Raw genomic sequence first — 18961 nt, 5'->3', positions numbered from 1 at the left:
GTGTGCAACCTTTCCATACGCAGTAAATTATGTTAGAACTCGAGCCGGCAGAAAAATCCGTTCGTTGGAACTTAAAACGCGTAGTCAGCCTCATGTGAAGTACAATTCACCTATATTAGATTCCATATGTCTGCTCCTCGAGAAAGACAAATACTAGTTGGAGCTAATCTACAGCTATTCTATAAAGAACTTTTGCTTTCAACATTTTACCAGTTAAAGCTGTTTGTGCTAACTATTTTAATTAATTTATGTTTTGTAGAACAAAAATAGAGAAAGTGGAAAGGTCATCAGTACTTTGTTAAAAAAGAAAGAACAAAAATAGCTTTAAACAAAGTAGATATATTCGCCACTGATCAGCTAGTTAAAATTCTGTCCGCGGGCCGTATAAAATCTTCCGGGGGGCCACAGTTGGCCCGCGGGCCGTAGTTTCCCCATCCCTGGTTTAGATTATAATATGTTAAATAATTTAAATCTTCAGAGGAAGGCATTGGCTCACATTGGGCTGTCTAGCCAACTATGATGATGAAATAATTTAAAACACGATTTACTAAACACATAAAAAAAATTCTCAAAACTTGTTTGATGCTATTTTTCACTAAATTCAATTTATTATGTTTAAAACTTAGCAAACATGCTGAGTTCAAATGTCAATACTTTTGAGAGTTTCCAGAAAACACACACAAAGATATACTTTTAAAAATGTTCAACTAAATGAAACAAATAATTTTACTTACTTTTATTGCTTTAAGCCTTTCTTTATAATCTGTAGATAAAATAGTGTTCGATGAAGAATTTTTCTTTTCATTGGATTTACCATCAACAAATTGTGTTAAGTTCAACCATGAATTCTAAAAAAATATACATACACTTTTTGTACTAAAAATAACTTCTATTAATTTTTACCTTAGCACAATCATAAATTATGCTACTAATTTAAAGTATAAGGGAAATTTCAAAAAACAGTTTGTTAATTATATATCAATATATAATTTCTAAGCATCCAATTTGAATTCTTCATTATTTAATATTTTAAACAGACATTACCTATTTTAAGTAGCAAAATTATAATCATAAATTTTTCACTTTATTTAGAATTTTTATACTTAAGAATTTAAAAAGATGTTGATAACAAAGAGAAACAAAATTCATTACTGAAAGTTATTATCTGCTTGTAACTGTGTTTAGGAAAAACAACACTAAAAGACCCAAACTTTAAACTGATTTTTTCGATTAAACTAATGAACCTACATTACAATCACTCTACATAATTCAAAAATCCAAATTAATCAAAGGATGCTCATACAAACTCAGAGAAGGGTGTCATTATGAAATAAACCTTAACAATCACAATATCTGTTAAGCTATATTTTAATAATCCAGTTAAACAATATCGTAACAGTCACAGTCTTTAGTCAAGAGTCATAAAGGCTCAAGGAATAGAGCACTTGCCTCCCAATGAGGTGACCCAGGTTCAAATCGCAATGTTGGCTGGCAGATATGAATTCTGTTCTTGGCTCATACTGATCACAGTGCTGACATGAGATAAAATATCCTCAGTGGTAGGTGGATCATGTTAGAATCCCCATGCCGTCTGGTTAAACGTGAGAGGTTCTTGTGGAACCCAAAGCTTGAACCAAGAGTTCCATTGTCTACTAGATTGGGGTTGACTGTTCAACACAACAGGCTGTATACATATATCGCTCATGGGCTGCAATAGCGGCACAACTCAAAAAATCAAGTTTTGAGATAAGTGGGTTTAAAATTTTCATTGGCAAGCAAAATGCATAAGAAATGCTTTAGTTTGCCTAAACGAAGATTACACTGGTGGACCGTAACTTCAATAAATGCCAACAGATGGCATCACTAGTTCTAAGAAAAAAACAATATTTTATTTACTCATTCTATTTTTTTACATATTCTGTTTATTCATATTCGAGCTCTAGAATTGTATGTTTTAAATAATTTCCATTTGGTGTTCGATCTAGAACACCTAAAATTACCTTCAAGTTGAATTATGAGTTGTGCTATTGCTGCTGAAAGAATGCGTATATTTATATTTACACCTATTCTTAGTCCAAAATGCGTGTTTTTTGAGTCGTGCCACTATTGCAGCCCATGAGCGATATATATATAAGGGTATGCTGAGATATATATATAGTATATAGAAGTGGCACAATTTGCCGTACCCAGAATTCTGTTAAATATGAAGCATGAAATTAATTATATCATTAAGTTGGAACCATTTACAATAGGATGTTAATCATAAACAAATGGTTATTAATAAATTGTCTGCCAATCGCCACCTAATCAGTACTTTTTGCATTGAAAATGCACCACATGTGCATTTTTTTAAATAATTTTTTCTAAAAATAAATGTGGAATTATTATGAATATTTTATAATATTGAGAAAATTACTTTATTTTCCACTTGTTTCTAAAATTTTTCTTCTTTTCAGAAATAAAACGTGTAATGTTTCCCACATTTTGAGAAACGCTTCAAAAGATATGCCTTACAAAATAAATGTTAAATTTTTTTCAATAGTTTAAAATTAAATTTTCAATATTTTAAAATGTCGCCATATATTAAATAATAGGCCCTAGTTAAAATTGATATAACTGTAGTAGTAAAATTTCCTAATCTTCCCCCATGTTTAATAAAACTTACTTTTTCAGTAGAAGTTTCAAGTGAGGAATTTCTACGCAAAGTGTCTTTCTTAATGTAGACCTCTAAACTCAATAACAGAGCAGCAATATGTTGACAACCTTCAATGAATCTACGAAAAAATATAGAAATTATAATTAAATTGAACTAAAATAAAGGATGCACTGACATTTCATCTACTTCTCCTTAAAAACAAGAAATTAGTATATTACAAAATTAAAATTTAACTTAACTTTTTATGACAGTTATTTCAGTTACAATGTTAAAAATTTTAGAAACAGAATGATAAATTTCTTTTGTTACTTGAAATGAATTTCCATGGAAAATGAATTACCATTTTGTCCTTTTACTTTGCATAATGTACTGAAGTAAGAATTTAAACAAAGTTAACTTCTTTGGTTGAGGTTATAGTTTACAGCTTGAATAAAATTAACAATGACAAAAAATATTAAAACTAACTAGTTTTTATGTGCCTAAATGTTTTATAAGTACTTAGTATCTCAGTTTTTTAACAGTTATTTCAGCTAATTAAAATTTTTGAAGGTTTTAATTGGTTTTTGCCACTGTCTTGTTAAAAAAATACTTTGTTGCTTGATTTATGTTTCCTATCTGTTATTGATAAAATGAAAAATTTTCTACGAACAAAACAACTCAATTAAAAAACTTTCTGCATCAAGTAATTGATTAACTCTTTTAATTAGTTTCAACAGTTTCATCGCGATTTCATCTTGATGAAATTTGTAAAATCACAGATTTTTTAAAAAAAATGTTAAATGTATATTGATTCACACCACAGGGATGAGTTTGATAAAAAACTAAAAAAGCTGAAAAGAGAAATCTAAAAATGTTATGTGAAAAACGCTTTTTAAATAACTGAAAAAAAGAAAACCTAAAAAATATGCAGGAAAAAAGTTTAAGTGGAAAGAATTTACCCACAGTATGTTATCAACGTTATGATAAAAATATCGATGTGAGATTTTATTTATTTATTTAAATTACGCAAATAGAAATTTTAATGCATAATTTTTAAACTATGAGAATACAAACCTTGATGTTTGATTTTAAAAATATCATAAAAAAAAAACTCCACATTTGATTTTAAAATGGCGTGGATACGAAATTCAATGTATAATTTCTAAGTCACTTCTACGTATATAATAATAGTGAAAATGGGAAATATAAGACCCAATCTTAATTATTTTGAATTTAATTTTAAATTGCATTTGCATAGGTAGGAAAAGCAAATTAAGATAAGTATATTTGTTTGCAATATTTGTTTGTTTTGTAGCAGCTAAGGTAAAATTGTATCACACTTGGCATTTCCCTAAGATTTTGCACACCATTTAAAAACTAAATTGAACAATCTTAATTTATCCTAACAAAACATAGAACAAAAAAAAAAAAAAAATCTGGGAATTCTAGATATTTAAAAAAACATCAGTGAAGGTATTAAGACAAAATCATTGCTCCTCCCACTCTTCAGATCATTACAACACATTTATCTGCAATAACACAAATATAATTCAGATACCACTTTGGCAATTATAATTGCCAATGTTGGCATTAAAAAAATCTCCGTAAAATGAGTGTAGGCGATTAACAAATCAGTTCCAAAATTTCATAATTAGATATAGCAAATATAATCAAATCAAGAAATGAAATTTATTACTTACTCATTCATGCAAGTACAATGACCATTTTGAACAGCACCATTGAATGCAATCACAACAAAAGCTCTGTATAGTTTAATAATACCTTCATCGCCTTGCACATCACAAGTCAGTACACACAGCTGAGCATTGTCACATTTATAAACAAGAATATCTTGCACTTTTCCACTTAAAGCTGTTTTATAGAAATTAAGAGTCTTATAGTTTTTGAATTCTTCTCTAGAATAAACTTGGGCTGTTTCAACAAGGAACATGTAGATATCACCAAAGGCAAGATCAGGAACATTATCTTGGGTCAGAGGTTTATATCGATTAAGCCTTAAATTAGTGTCTAAAGGATCAGGTAATCGATTTCCGTTGTATTTCAACTTATCTAGATACAACCTTTTACATTCATCATCTAATCGATGGAAGTACGCATTTGACATCTAAAAAAAGAAAGAAAGAAAGTGAAAGATGATAATACAAGCAACTTCTGAATAACATAGTATTTATAAAATACAGTTTTACATGGATAGGCTTGACTTGGGAAATTTACTTTGGGATAAAACTTGCTATATAAGCAGTCCCTTAAAATAAAAAAAGTATACTAGCCAGTCAAATTCGAGAAAAATGTTTTTGATAATTTAATCATACTTAATATGCTAGTTAAAAATCATTTTGATAAAGGCATAGTGACTTAGTGTTAGGGAACCTACCTAAGAATACGCTTGGAGTTCGAATCCTACTGTGACGTTTTTTTAATACAAATAATATTAACTCGAGGATAATTTTATTTTATTGTATTTTTTAAAATTATTAAATGGTTATTTTTTGATTAGTCACTGATCATTGATCGCAGCTTTCATTTTTCTGTGTGTATCGTTTTGTTTTAACAATCCCACCCCAAATACAATTCTTATATTGTTAATACTCGTTTTGATTGTTTTCCACAAATTCCCTTTTCTATTGTTAGAAATTCTACTGATATATTCCAAAAACTTTGAAACTAATTCGTTTAGAGAAGAAAAATAGTAACACCTGATGCTAATGATGAAAAAGAAGATGAGGATTTTTTAAAGTAAGGGGGGAAAATACCTTAATCATCACATTTCATTTTCATGCAACAGTTGATGAAAATGCTGATATTTGTGGTGTTCTTGGTTCAAGAAATGGTTGCAGAAATTGAAAAAGTGCAATGTAATACCTATGGTGACCATGGAATTCACCACAACCAGGTCTTAAAGGCTTTGGAAAAACAACAAATTTAATTTTTTCAGAGGAATTTACAGAAAATTAAAACCTGTTATAAATGTCAAATATTTATTGTTCTATTTATCCTTTTTTTTGCACCGCCAAAATTCTTGCATTAAGTACATAACTTTTTAAATTAATAATTAAATTATTTATTTTCAAATACATTACTTCTTTATTATTTTTTGCAAATTTTTATGCCAATGTGCGATGTTTTAAGTTGACCCCCGTTCGTCGTTTTCCTGTTTCTAACTGTTGTAATAAATGATCCCCAGAGAAAGACTCGGTCGAGGCTCTACGGTACTTAAATTGGGGTATTTCTCAAAGCTTCTTTTAATAAAGATTTTTTCTGTTTACAAATAGTGTTACTAACTGAAATATAAATTTTATTTTATTCATTGGTTAGTTACTCTAGATAACATTTAAGATACTGTAATAATTTAATCTTTCAGTAAAATGACATGTTAATGTTAAAATAATAATGTTTATAATCAGTGAGCATCCCTAAAAAAATTATTATTTATTTTAGATTTTTATTGCACTATGACTGTTCAAACTATTGATCTTTTAGCTGGGCTACCGGAGAAAGCTTTGTGAAAATTGACAATACCAATGCATAAGCAAATGACACTAGTTGACTTCTATTTTCATTACAGTAAATTCACACAAATAAAATTAAATATATAGGGGAAAAAAAGATAATGGGAGAAAAATCAATGTACATAGATATCAATATAAAATATCAGTATAGCACAGCAGGTGGCATGAAATAGTAAATATCCTTCTTCATAATCTTGGGGACCATTCTGGCGCTGAGTGATTGCCTAGTTTCCACATGAGAAATAAACATTCCATTTAGTTACATAAAGAAAAATATTCCGAGATGGTGATAATGAAAATAGAAACTAACTTAAAATCTTAAATCTATCAGGCCAAATCTCTCGACAAAAAATAAGCACCTTTAAAGTATTTATTAAGCACTCAAAAAATATTTTAACAACTATATACATTAAGAAAATGTAAAATAATTTTCAAAGACTACATGATCATAATAAAATAACTATAATTAGTTTCTGACAAAGAATTCTTTTCTTGATTGTATTAGCCACGATAAAAACATCAAGATTTTTCCGTTCGATTTCAGAGGGTGGAAAATGAAGCCTGAAATTGAGAATATCTTGCAAAATACAGCAGAGTTGCACATGAGAGTGCAAGAATCTCACCGAACCTAGCTCAATAGACGCACACGCGGACTCCTAAGTATTTCAACAAACATGTAACATGGGTGCTATCATACGTTGCGGGCCGACGGTAAGCCGAAATGGATTGTGGTTGAATGATTTGTGAAAACATTGATTAAAAAAAAGTGAAAACTGCGCTTTTGTATAATACACAGGGAAAAAATCTCATTTTTGAAAAAGAAAAAATTAAGCTCTTTTTAAAAACACTCCATAAAAAAGCACCTTTAAGGGCTTTTAAGAAACGAAAATCAGAAATAAGTACCTATAAGCACTTTTTAAAAACGCTACACACCATGTCTATCCAAGTAAAATTGTCCAGAAGTTTTGATGTTAGATTAAGCATCATATTCAGCAAATTTACTTAATGTACATGAGCTTTAATTATTTATCCGTTAAAACAAATGAATATTTAGACTTTTATTGCATATGTGCTTCAGCACACTTAATAGGAACATTTAGAAAAGTACACTGAAGATGATGTTTAAGTGTAGCATATAAACACTAGCTTGCAATTTCAGGAAAAAAATTTACTTTTCGTGGATATTTCTGTATCCTGATCTGTTGCGCCAACGACAACCATCAAGGCGCTAAATGGATTTCAAACCTGCAAGTTTTCTTTAAAAAAGCATGAAAAGTTTGCCTGAGGGTGGCTACGAGTTATACACTTCGATTTGGTCCCTTTCTGTGATGTTTATTTTAGGCTTTTCAAGGACCACTGCCCGAAAGTTGACAAGATTTGGTTATCATTCTACCACAGATCACGTCTTTCCAATTTTTCGTTGGTCTCTGTCTTTGTTTAAGTAGTTAATTCTCTGACACAAACCATGAAATAAATTTATTAGGTATACTTAGTACGGGCAATTATTAAAACAATTATAAACACATTTTCAAACCCATTTACCTTGTGAACAAAGGGAAACTGCAAATTTAATGTATCTAAGGAAAACAATGCATAGATTATTAAAAAAATGAGAAATTCACAATAGTGTTTATTTTTCTTTCATAATAAGGTAATAAACAGCCATTGACGATACAGCATTAACATGTTGTCATGGTTACATATAAAGTTGACTTCACTTCTTGATATATCTCATTTGATTGGTTTTATAGATCTTTATATAACAGCTACCGCGGTTTTGAAATATTATTTTAACTTTTCGGAAGGATTACAACCGTCACTTATGACGTCATAATTTTGTCAAAACAGCGGTTATTTAACTTGAATGTAATATGTTTAAATAAAATAATTTGGATTTAATTAAGTAAACTTATTCTGCATGCAGTTAGAACGTTAATAGGTATGTCATAAAATAAATTAAATAGGCATATAGTTGTCAAGATGCATAATATTTTAAATATTACAGAAGAAAAAAAAGAATTACAATTATTTTCTGAAACACACCTTTCGAATCAACTTGTTATTTTTGAATTTAGAACAAACATATTAATTTTCTTTCGATATTCTGTTCCTTTTATATTATATTTACTATTCAAGCTAGTAAGTAAATTATGAAAAATAAAATTTTAATTATTCATTACTTTTCACAGGTAAATAATTGAACTATGGAGGAATCTGTTGAGACAATTGTCACTCGCTTTATGCGATTGAATCAGCTGTTGCTCGGCAAATCGAATTATACCCTGCCGAAAAAATACCTGGTACATCGAGATGCCTTATTAGACGTTTTGTTTGCTATTTATGATGAGTGCAATGTTGATTTCTTGAGAAAGAATAAGAACATTAATGCTTTTATTGAAAAATGTGAGTATTAAGTTGTGTATTTTTGCATTATTGAAGTTTCATGTGAAAAAAATTTTTTTTGTTGTCCTAGTTATGAGTTTTGTAAAAATTTTTTTAGGAAATGTATGCACTTAAATTCCCATTATTTTCTGTGTGGTTTGTAAATGTTTCTATATTTCATCACTGTTGTACAGAAGTTACTTTTCTATGTTTGCAGAATTTATAAATGTACAGCATTTTGTATTTTCCATTTCTAAAGCACATTCAAAGCTGTTTTACAAAAAAGCTTTTATTTTGATTCTGAATGTATTACAAAATACCATAGAAATATTCTTATTTTTTTTCCAACTTTATTTTATTTGTTTATTTATATTGATAGTTGTCAACTTCATTCTTATCTGCATCAGTTGTTTATATCTTATTGAAACATTTTGTTCAATTTATTATTTTTTTATAATGTTAATCAAATGCTGATACTAAATATATTTTAATGCCACATGCTATAAATTAGGGGCAATATTTTTTTTTCCGTTTAGTTGAATGTGTCTCGCATTTATTGTTCCAATCAGGACACTGAACTGTGATAACTTTAAAATCTGGAAGTTTTATCATCAGAGAAAAGTTAGGTTATTAAATTAAAATACCTTAAAAATCCCAAGATAGGAATTTGAGTAGGAATTGTTTACAAGTTGAATATTTTTTTCTAAAAAATTGGTATAAATTATAAAGAATATTTTTCAATGTTTGACTTTTCAATTTTTATCAATAACAGATATCTACTAAAATTTTTTATTTTTGCCATAGTCATTCTTTTATTTTTATTATAGTTAAAAAATTATGTCAATGTTCACTCCTTCAAGCAATTATTTTCCCCCAAAAAGTAAATTTAAAATTTGTTTATCAAACACTGTCTTATATATGAACATACGTGTCAATAGATATTTATGTCAACTATCAGTAAATATTTCTCTAGTTAACTAAACATTACTAACAGACTAAACATTTACATTGTTTTACTACAGCTATCAACTTGAATATTATCATGTTAAATGCTTGTTTATTTTTACTACAATTTTTTAGTATATACATAAAGTTCAAAATAATATATTAAGTTCAAAATGTAGAGAAAACATGGAACAAATTACCGATTAAGGAAAAAAGAGAAGATGAAAATCAATAATAATAATAAAAAAAGAAAAACAGTAAGAAACCGAAGAAAAAAAGATATTTCTTCATCAGCTCACACGATTATATCTACAAAAAGGAGTCTTTTCTAATATTGTATCTATGTAGCCAAAACAATAGTATAAGGAGCACATATAAATTTTTTTGAAACAAAATATAATAGTATAGAAAATTCTTTTTTCTTTTTGTCCTTTTTGTATTCATTTATTGTGATATATATGCATATTCAATTTAAGTGACCTGTAAAAGTGTTTTAGTGCACACGAAATGAACAAGATAAAACTGAAAAATTAATATTGACATTTATGCCATCCGTCAAAAAAGGAGGAGTAAAAAGTGTTTTTTTCAGGGAAATTTTTTTTCTGAGATTTTTTGATCATTTTGACATTATTGTAATATTTAATATACATTTTCTCCAGCTCTTTATCTACCAGTTTAGTTTTTTTAATGTCATTTTGTTGATCATATCCAGGGGTCCGTCCAGGCTAAATTTACTGCCGTTTAGTGGTACTGTCACAAATTCAACTTCAGGAAAAAGAAAATACTTTTTCTGAAAATTTTATTTTTGTATCTCGTAAGAAACGATAAATCCATATTTTTGTTTTGATATTTTAATATAATTTTTAATGTTCACAAATTATGTCTAAATTTTCACAAAATAGGTACCTCTCAGAAAAACCGGAACAGACCCCTGATATCTAAATAGGCTTCTTGGGATGTGTTTTTTATATTTAAAAAAAATTTTCTTTACAATTTTTTTTGGTTTGAAAATTAGGATTAATGCGTCTTATATTTTAACTTATCGTGCAATATTATTTCCCTTCTTGCCTTTAATTTAATATCAAATATTTTAAATTACAAAAAATTATGATTTTTATTGTGTTTTCTAGTTAGGATTGTTATGCCTGAACTGAAGACAATGAGAGTAAATCTGAAAGATTTTGAAGTGAAGAAAGTTATTGGCCGTGGACATTTTGGAACTGTTAATGTTGTGAAGGAAAAAGCTACTGGTGATGTTTATGCTATGAAAGTGCTTTGTAAGCAAGAAACTCTTAACCAGCAAAATGTGAGACCTAATATTTTAATGAAAATAAGTACAATTTTTAATATAAAGTAGCATAACTGTTTCTTCAGTAGGCTGCAGTAATTGTTTTTTAGTGATTGCCTGTTATGAATTTATTTTTTATATCAATTGGATTTTAATTCTTCAATGTAGCAAAAGCAATATATTCTATATTTAAATAATACAGCAAATAATATATGATGTTTACAAAAAAATTAAGTTCGAAGTTTAGCTGTATATACTATGCTTTACTTACATCTTTAATTTTTAATTAAATCTTTGAACTACATTTATTGAACATTCTTTACAACAAAAAAAAATTCGATGTTAAAAGATTGGAATTTTGTCGACACCTTAAATCATAATAAACTTTAATATTTTGTCATTTAAATCTTATAATTTTAAGTTATTTAAAATCAGTTTGTAATACTGATATAAAATTACACCAGGGTTCTCAAAAATCTGGATTTTTAAGAAAAACCCTAGCCTATGTGGCTTTTTTTTAAGGTTTTTTCATGACAAAATTTAAATTTTCCTAGAGATAAGCCTGTTTTTTTTAATATATGCCAAGTATAAGAATAAGATATTTATATACTGAAAAATTTTTTGCTTGATTATTAACAAAGGGCTTAATAAAGGAAATGGTTATGAGAATAACTATTTCAGTAATTTTTTCTGCTTTTTAAATGTATAATAATTTGCATAAAAATAAAGTTATTGAAATGATTCTTTGTAAAATACAAAGCATTATATGTTACATATGATTAGTTTTAAATTATAAATATATATTCTTGAATGAGTGAAATACACATGTCTTTTTGTAGTATATGTTGTGCTCATTTGGATTTTTCAATATTAGAATTCTTCATGTCTTACAATGTACAAAAATTATCAACTTGTTTTTTTATTTTACTTTTTACATTTGAAATAAATTAAGAGATAAAATTTTTTAAACATTTGCGTTTAGAGCCTTCGACATTAAGAATTTAAAATTTTCCGGAATAGGCGAGAATACTCATTAAATTTAAATAATGTATGAACAGACTTAGATTAAATGTAAAACTTCTGCAAACTCAAAATTTTAATTGAAAAACTTTTTGCAAGCAATTTAGAACTAATTTCAATTCTTTTGCCACTACTCAATTTTGATAAAATTTGTTCAAAATTCGCTTAATTTTTAAAATGTCTTGATTATTATTCATGCCAGATTGATTATTATATATTGATTATTGTACTCACACATTATTATATTTCTTTAAATTTGGGGATTTTTTTGGAGGATATAAAACTAGTTATTGACTCTGTTTCTGTTGTATCCAAATTTTCTAAAATAGACAGCGGGGTATAATGTTTGAATTCTGACTTTTTTTAAATTTTTTTTTTTTAATAATGAATAATCATACTTTTTTTATTGTGAAATACAATAGCACATGTACATTAATTATTCATATCTGTTGAGCAGTTTGTCACGACTTTTATGTGAAGCCATGTATGCAATCCTATGTCATACTTTGATTTTTGATGAAGACTAAGTAGGTAACTTATTTTGTTTGGTTTTTTAGGTTGCTTTTTATGAAGAAGAAAGAGACATCATGATAAAATCGTCAAGTCCATGGCTTACTAAGCTCCAATATGCATTTCAAGATAATCAGAACCTGTATTTAGTTATGGAATTTCACCCTGGTGGTGATTTGGTATCTTTACTGCAGAAGCATGATTATGTATTACCAGAAGAAATGTGCAAGTTTTATTTAGCTGAACTTGTCTTGGCCATTAATAGTGTTCACACTTTAGGATATGTTCATAGGTAAAATTTTTTTTAATGAGAATTGCTTTCATTAGTTTTGGCCTAAATTTGTTAAGTTACTTTGCAAGTGGCATTTGCAAAGATATTTTGTTAAAGCTGACAACAAGTTGATAAAATCTGAGATGTTTAAAAATTTGCAATGAAATAAAATTTCTGTCTCGAAAGTGACATTCAAAATAAATAAATGAATAAAAATTTAGTTTTAAGAAATAATAATGAATTAAGAGAGAATTTTAAACCAGTGAGTTAGTAAATTTTACGAAATATTTTACTATTTTTGTTTTTTTTTATCAATGTATTCTGATGGTAAATGTAATAATTGTTTTGAAAGTGATATATAATGTAATTTATAGTAATTTGACCTTATTCTTAACTTATGTTACATACATGTATGGAAATTTTAATAATTTTTTAGGGACATAAAACCTGACAATATTTTGATTGACCGAACAGGCCATATAAAATTAGCTGATTTTGGTTCTGCCGCAAGATTGAACATGAAACAGCAGGTAATAATATCTTTCTGCATTAGAACCAGTTATTAATTTTACAATGAAGTTGAATGTTTAAGAAACTTAGTTTGATTATTGTGTCTGCTTTAGGTCACCAGTATCATGCCAGCAGGTACTCCAGATTACATTGCACCTGAAGTTTTGATTGCGATGAATGCTATACCTGCATCCAATTATGGCTATGGCTTAGAATGTGATTGGTGGTCTTTGGGTATTGTTGCTTATGAAATGACCTATGGGTCAACTCCATTTACTAGCGATAAAGTCCTCTTTACTTACAACAATATTATGAATTTTAAGGTAAGAGCCTTGCTATCAATGATTCTGCTAGATTTTAAATACTACTTATCATCAGGACTTTAATGTTTCTGGATTCTTTTTTATCAAAAACAATTCCTAATTAAAATCAGTGCACCATTTTAAAGATACCAAAGAGAAGTAATTATTTTTTATTTTAATTTTTAAAAGACGTTATTTTCACTAAAACTTAGTTTTAAGCTTTCTAAATCTTCATGAATTACAGAAAGTTATGAGAAATAAATTAAATCAGCAATTTATATGATGTTTTAAACAATGTAGAGAAAAGGGCAAAGAAAAGTTCTGCAATTTTTTTTAAAAGATGAGATGAAAGTGATCTGGCATATTTAGAAGAGGATAAATTCTGTACATCTTTGTAAATCTAATTATTATGCACATTTATAGATATTCCACATTACTTCTATTGATTGACAAAACTAGAAAAGAGTTACATTTGAAGGGTCAAGGCTTTTAATTACTAACAACTTCTAATATTATGTTATCCAATGATAGAATAGGAAAATAGTAGTTTCATTTGCGTTTTCAAATATTTTTAAAGGAGTTTACCCATTAGCTTATTTTCCAACTGAAATTACATTTTAATTTCAGGCTATTAATTAAGAACGTATACTTAATTATTTTGGTGCATATATTTCTTAAAATCAGATAGTTTCTAATCTTTTTTAAAATTTATTTTAGAAATTTTTCAAACTTCCACCTGAGGCCTCTGAAGTTTCAAGTTTGCTAAATGATGTAATTGAAAACTTACTAAAAGAAAGTTCCATCCGTTTTGGTTATGATAAACTGACTGCTCATGAACTTTTCTTAGACATTGACTGGAATAATATTCGTAATAGTAAGTTTCTGAGTTGACTATTTATTATGCTTCCTGTTAGCTATTTGTTAGCTCAGTAGTTTTTAATTTTCTGAATCTGTTGTAATAGTTTGTAAGGATACAGTATCATTTTTTTTTGGTGGTATCATTTTGAAATTACGGTTTGTGTTTTTTAAGATGTAATAAAAATATTTCTCTAATTCTTTAACATTCTTTTTTCCCCTCTTCCCCTGCAATTGCAACCACAAGTGTAATGTAGTCTTAATAGTTTGAAATCTTCTTTAATGTAATGTTCATATTAATTTCAGAACTATTAAAAGTTAATACATGATGGTAGGCTGTCAACTGGAGCAACCTATTTTATAAATAAGAATTATGTTAATTCTAATGTAGATATTAGTTTTGCTGTTTAAATAGGAATATATAGCAAAACTAAATTATGTAACCATGAGTGGATAGCAAATAAATATGAAATAAATTAAGAAAAAATAAAGAAAGAAATAATCATTAAAAATGAATAGCTGAATTTAATGTGATTGCTGTTTGTTGCTGACTTACATGTGAATTCTAGGAGCTAAACCAGGTACGGCCACATTGAATGTCACTGTAATTCGTAAAGTTACCGTAAAGCAGAGGCGCAAGACTTAGTCGATTTCAATGTTTTATTTAAATAACACTTCGTATGATGCTCAATGTAGTTTCTCATACATTTGCAGCAATGATGTAAATAAAGTGAACAAAATCTTAACAGCAGCTTATGGAATTAAAAGAATGTGCTTTAACAAAATATCGTATTATTTGATCTGTTAAAAAATAAAATAGCTACTGAAAGAGAAATAATCGAATTAGAGCAGAAATTTTTTTTAAGCTTTTACTAATAAGTATCGAAAAAGTGTTTATTGTATTCTATATTGGATAAGTAACAAATTAAGGTGTTTGCAGTCAATCAGCTAGTGTTGAGTTATATATCCATAGATTGTAAAAATTTTATATTTTTCCAACATCCTGAAAATATTTTAGAAAGTATTTTTGCGATACATGATGAGTATTTAATAAATGTCACAGATATGATCATTATCAGCTACAGTGAATGCCAGATATGATGATTTCTTACATTTTATCAATAACTATAATTACCAATTATAATTATTCTCTTATCACTGAGCATTAGTGTCTGCTATTTAAATTAAATAATTAAAAGCATTGATTTAAACCACAATTTTAATTACTTGATTTTTTTTTTGGATTTGTATTGTGGAACATATCATTAAACAAAAATAACCCCATATTTTTTAATTTATTTTGAATGTTTGGTTTGTTGCTGATAATGAAATTTTTAAATGAAATAGTAATTGTCCCAACTCAGAATTACATTGTATAGTATATTCATAATGTGTATTCATGTTTTTAAATATGAATAGCTAATATGTATATTCATGTTTGTTTATATGAAAAGTTAAATTGAGTTTTGTTTAACTTATATTTTTCCAGCTGTGCCACCTTTTATACCGAATGTAACAAGTGTAGATGATACTTCAAATTTTGATGATTTTGAGCCTGAAAATCGGCCAGTTTTTAGTGAACTGAGGAACAAGAAAGAATTTAGTGCTAAAGATTTGCCTTTTGTGGGATTCACATATACTCCTTCATTTGATAACAGTTTCGAAAAGTATGTTTAAATAATTTACTAATTCAAAAAGTTATTTAATAAACAAGGATCTTTAGCGAGTTCTCTTTTTTAAAAAATTTGACTTAGTTATCTTTATTAAAGTGAGAAAGGAGTGATATTGTGTAAATAACTTTTGAGATATTTAAAGCAGCATCAAATAATCTAATTGAATAGCTTTGTGAAATAATATCATAACCTAAGTGGCATTTCAGTGTGTTTTACTTTTTAAAATTAATTTTAAAAAGTGAATCTCAGAATAAACATAAATAAAAAGTACGCAAAATGTGCAATGCATTGGTAAGGAGAGGTATATTAAATACATAAGAAATATAAATATGCATAAGAAACTAAAAGCCAATAAAAATCAAATTAAAATATAAGTATATGAAGTAAATTAAACATAATTATAAATGAAGTTGTAATTCCTAAAATGCAGGACAAATAAGAAAATTTTAATGAGCTTTTAAAATTTCATTTAAATTTTTTTTGATAACATGAATTATTTCTAATTAATGTTTAATTCCTCTTTAATTTTTAAATTTTTTAAAAATAATTTAACTTTTATGTGTTTTCTGTTTTATTTTTTCACCTCTTAATTTATCTACTGTATTGTTGCATTATTCGTTATGATTATGAACTGAGGGAATTTTTTTTTTCTAGACTTATAGTAGAACTGGGATGTATTTAAAAAACTGGTTTTGATATTTGATTTATTGTTATTCTAATGTACTAATTCCATTTACTAATTTCTTAATTTTTTTAATTTTCTGTTTCTCTGTGTTTGTGCAGAGTATTTTTACACTTTATTGAATGATGTATTAATTAACTGCATGATACTGCTAGAAATAATAATAAAAGATTAAAAACATTTTTGATGAATTAAATGAAAATGATATATACTTTGTAAATACTTAAAATATTTTGGATTTTTCATAGATCATTCACTACTGATGAGAGTAGTTCACATTATGTTAGCCTCGATTCGACAGACTCTTTTACTAAGAATAGAGCATTGATTGAATTACAGAAAGTACTTGCTGATCACATGAGCATGGAATCATCTTTAAAAAATGAAATCCAGAAATTAAAAGATACAGTACAAACTAAGGAAAAAGAAGTTGAAATTGCAAAACAGGAAAAATCTCTTGCTAATGAATTAATGTCTGAGTTACAATTGGAAGTGCAGGTCAGATTTTTTTAAATTTTATGTTTATATAAATATAATTATACAATATATTAACGTCAATTTTTTTTAGTTGTTAAAAATAAAATTCGTAAAAAATTTGTTTTAGCAAATGAAAGAGCTTCTTTGTTATGAGCGTGATCATAGAACAATAACAGAGAAAAAAGCAACCCAGCTTGTAAGATTAATGAAACAGAAGCAAAAGCAGGATGCTCTTCTTTTAAAATCAAAAAGGTAATTTTAATAAATAATGGTGTTTTGGTTTGTCCCCCCCCACAGTACGTTAACTATTGCGATTTTTATTCTATATTAAAAAGTAAAGTTGAGAAATAGTTATCTTTAAAAGTAATAAGTACTTGAGCACAATCAACTGATTTTTTTTGGTTTAAAATCATTTTGTGTTGTAATATTATTTAAAAGTAAAATATTTTATTTTTAATCATTTATTTACTTTCAAGTTTATTTTTTTCTAAAATAACATACTTTGATGTTATTAATTTATGTAAATCATATGAAAATTTTTATAAATAAATAAGTAAATTTTTTGTATTACTAGTATTAACTTTTTAGCTTACAGTGTTGATTAACTCTCTCAAACAAACTCTGAACAAGCAGTGAAACAATATGCAGAGTTTTGAACAAATATTTAAATTTAGGTTTTGTTTAAATTTTCTCAATATTAAAAATGTAACAATTAAAGAGAAAAATGGTTTCAAAATTGTAAATAATTTTCCAATTTCCAGGGTCAGTTATTTGTATAAATGATTAAAATTTAAAATTTTCATTAATATATGAGGTGAATCATTGTTTCCAAGTTTTATTTAATATTTTTAAGTACTATTTTTTCTATCAAATGAACTCTGCTCGCCATTTGTTCAGAGCAGGTTGAGGATAGGTTTTTTTTCCTTCTCACATTAGCAAGAGAAACATCAAAATCTCTCCTGTTTGGAATGCAATTCCTTACAATAGCAGCAGGCAACTCTAGACTCCAAGGTGGGGATGTTCGTTCATTTGATAATAAAATTTTTTTAACAAATAAGGATATAAATCAAGATGTAGATATAAAGACACACAGTTTTGCTTTGTTATACAATAAGCATGTAAAATTTCAATTCATAGTTTCAACTCATTATTGCAAAAAATATAGAATTTTGATGAATTTTACAACTATAAACAAAAAAACAGCTGCAACATTTTGAAATTATTTATTTATTTTTTTACAATATCCTGAAAATACTTAGAGAGGTTTTCTGTTAAATCTTAGGTTTTAATATTCATTCACTGGATCTTGTACTGTGCTCATTCATTTTCATTGTTTTCAATTGATTAAGAAAAATCAATATATATGTATTGTGAGCTGATAAAGGGATTATATCCCCCCCCTGGATTTTTATTGATATTTTTGTTTTATTTTTATTATGTTTTTTATTTTAAAATTTTTCTTCCCTTTTCATTCTGTAATTTATGTTTTCTCTCTCTCTCTTTTAAATCAAGCATGAAAAAAAAGGCTGTAATAATAGACTATGTTACACAATAGAATATATTTGGAAACTAAGTTCCTAATTACTTTGCTTATTAAAACTTTCTTTTCTTGCATTGACAGCTTTTACGAATTAGAAATAAACTGTTGTGTATGTTTTGTTCCTTTTTCTCATTAATATTTTAAAGTTCTGTAAACATTTCAGTGTTGAGTACCACCAAGGAGAAAGGGAAATTTTAAATTTAGAGGATAATTTAGATGAAGCTAATCGTAAAATCGATGACTTAATAAAGGAAAAAGCGGATCTTCTGTCAGAGCTTTATGATACCAAGCATATGTTATTAGAATGTCAGAAAAAACTATCTGAGGTAAATAGTTTTTCT

General features: G+C 27.2%; 2 protein-coding genes across 3 annotated transcripts in view; one reads left to right on the top strand and one right to left on the bottom strand.

Moving 5' to 3' along the window:
• The window catches only part of LOC107454460 (uncharacterized), a 40832-nt gene extending 32951 nt beyond the window's left edge, over window positions 1-7881 (bottom strand). The window contains exons 1-4 of one of the 2 annotated variants that reach the window (XM_043041949.2): window positions 7708-7881; window positions 4336-4760; window positions 2666-2774; window positions 735-848 (exon numbers count right to left, since the gene is read on the bottom strand). In XM_043041949.2, coding sequence (XP_042897883.1) covers window positions 735-848; window positions 2666-2774; window positions 4336-4760 — 648 coding nt within the window. In that variant the 5' untranslated portion in view covers window positions 7708-7881. Of the gene's footprint in view, window positions 1-734; window positions 849-2665; window positions 2775-4335; window positions 4761-7337 lie in introns of both variants that reach the window. The other variant, XM_043041955.2, reaches the window with a different exon arrangement.
• A 93-nt stretch (window positions 7882-7974) lies between these two features.
• LOC107454459 (citron Rho-interacting kinase) overlaps window positions 7975-18961 on the top strand; it is a 52879-nt gene continuing 41892 nt past the window's right edge. Inside the window, 11 exon segments of the mRNA XM_071177723.1 lie at window positions 7975-8104; window positions 8355-8568; window positions 10623-10798; window positions 12358-12602; window positions 13018-13111; window positions 13205-13414; window positions 14111-14267; window positions 15738-15915; window positions 16852-17101; window positions 17208-17332; window positions 18784-18946. Of these exon segments, the coding sequence (XP_071033824.1) occupies window positions 8370-8568; window positions 10623-10798; window positions 12358-12602; window positions 13018-13111; window positions 13205-13414; window positions 14111-14267; window positions 15738-15915; window positions 16852-17101; window positions 17208-17332; window positions 18784-18946 (1797 nt within the window). The 5' untranslated portion in view covers window positions 7975-8104; window positions 8355-8369.

Source organism: Parasteatoda tepidariorum, chromosome 2 (assembly GCF_043381705.1).
Source record: "Parasteatoda tepidariorum isolate YZ-2023 chromosome 2, CAS_Ptep_4.0, whole genome shotgun sequence".
Lineage (NCBI taxonomy): Eukaryota > Metazoa > Arthropoda > Arachnida > Araneae > Theridiidae > Parasteatoda > Parasteatoda tepidariorum.
This window is presented reverse-complemented; position numbering and strand designations above follow the sequence as displayed.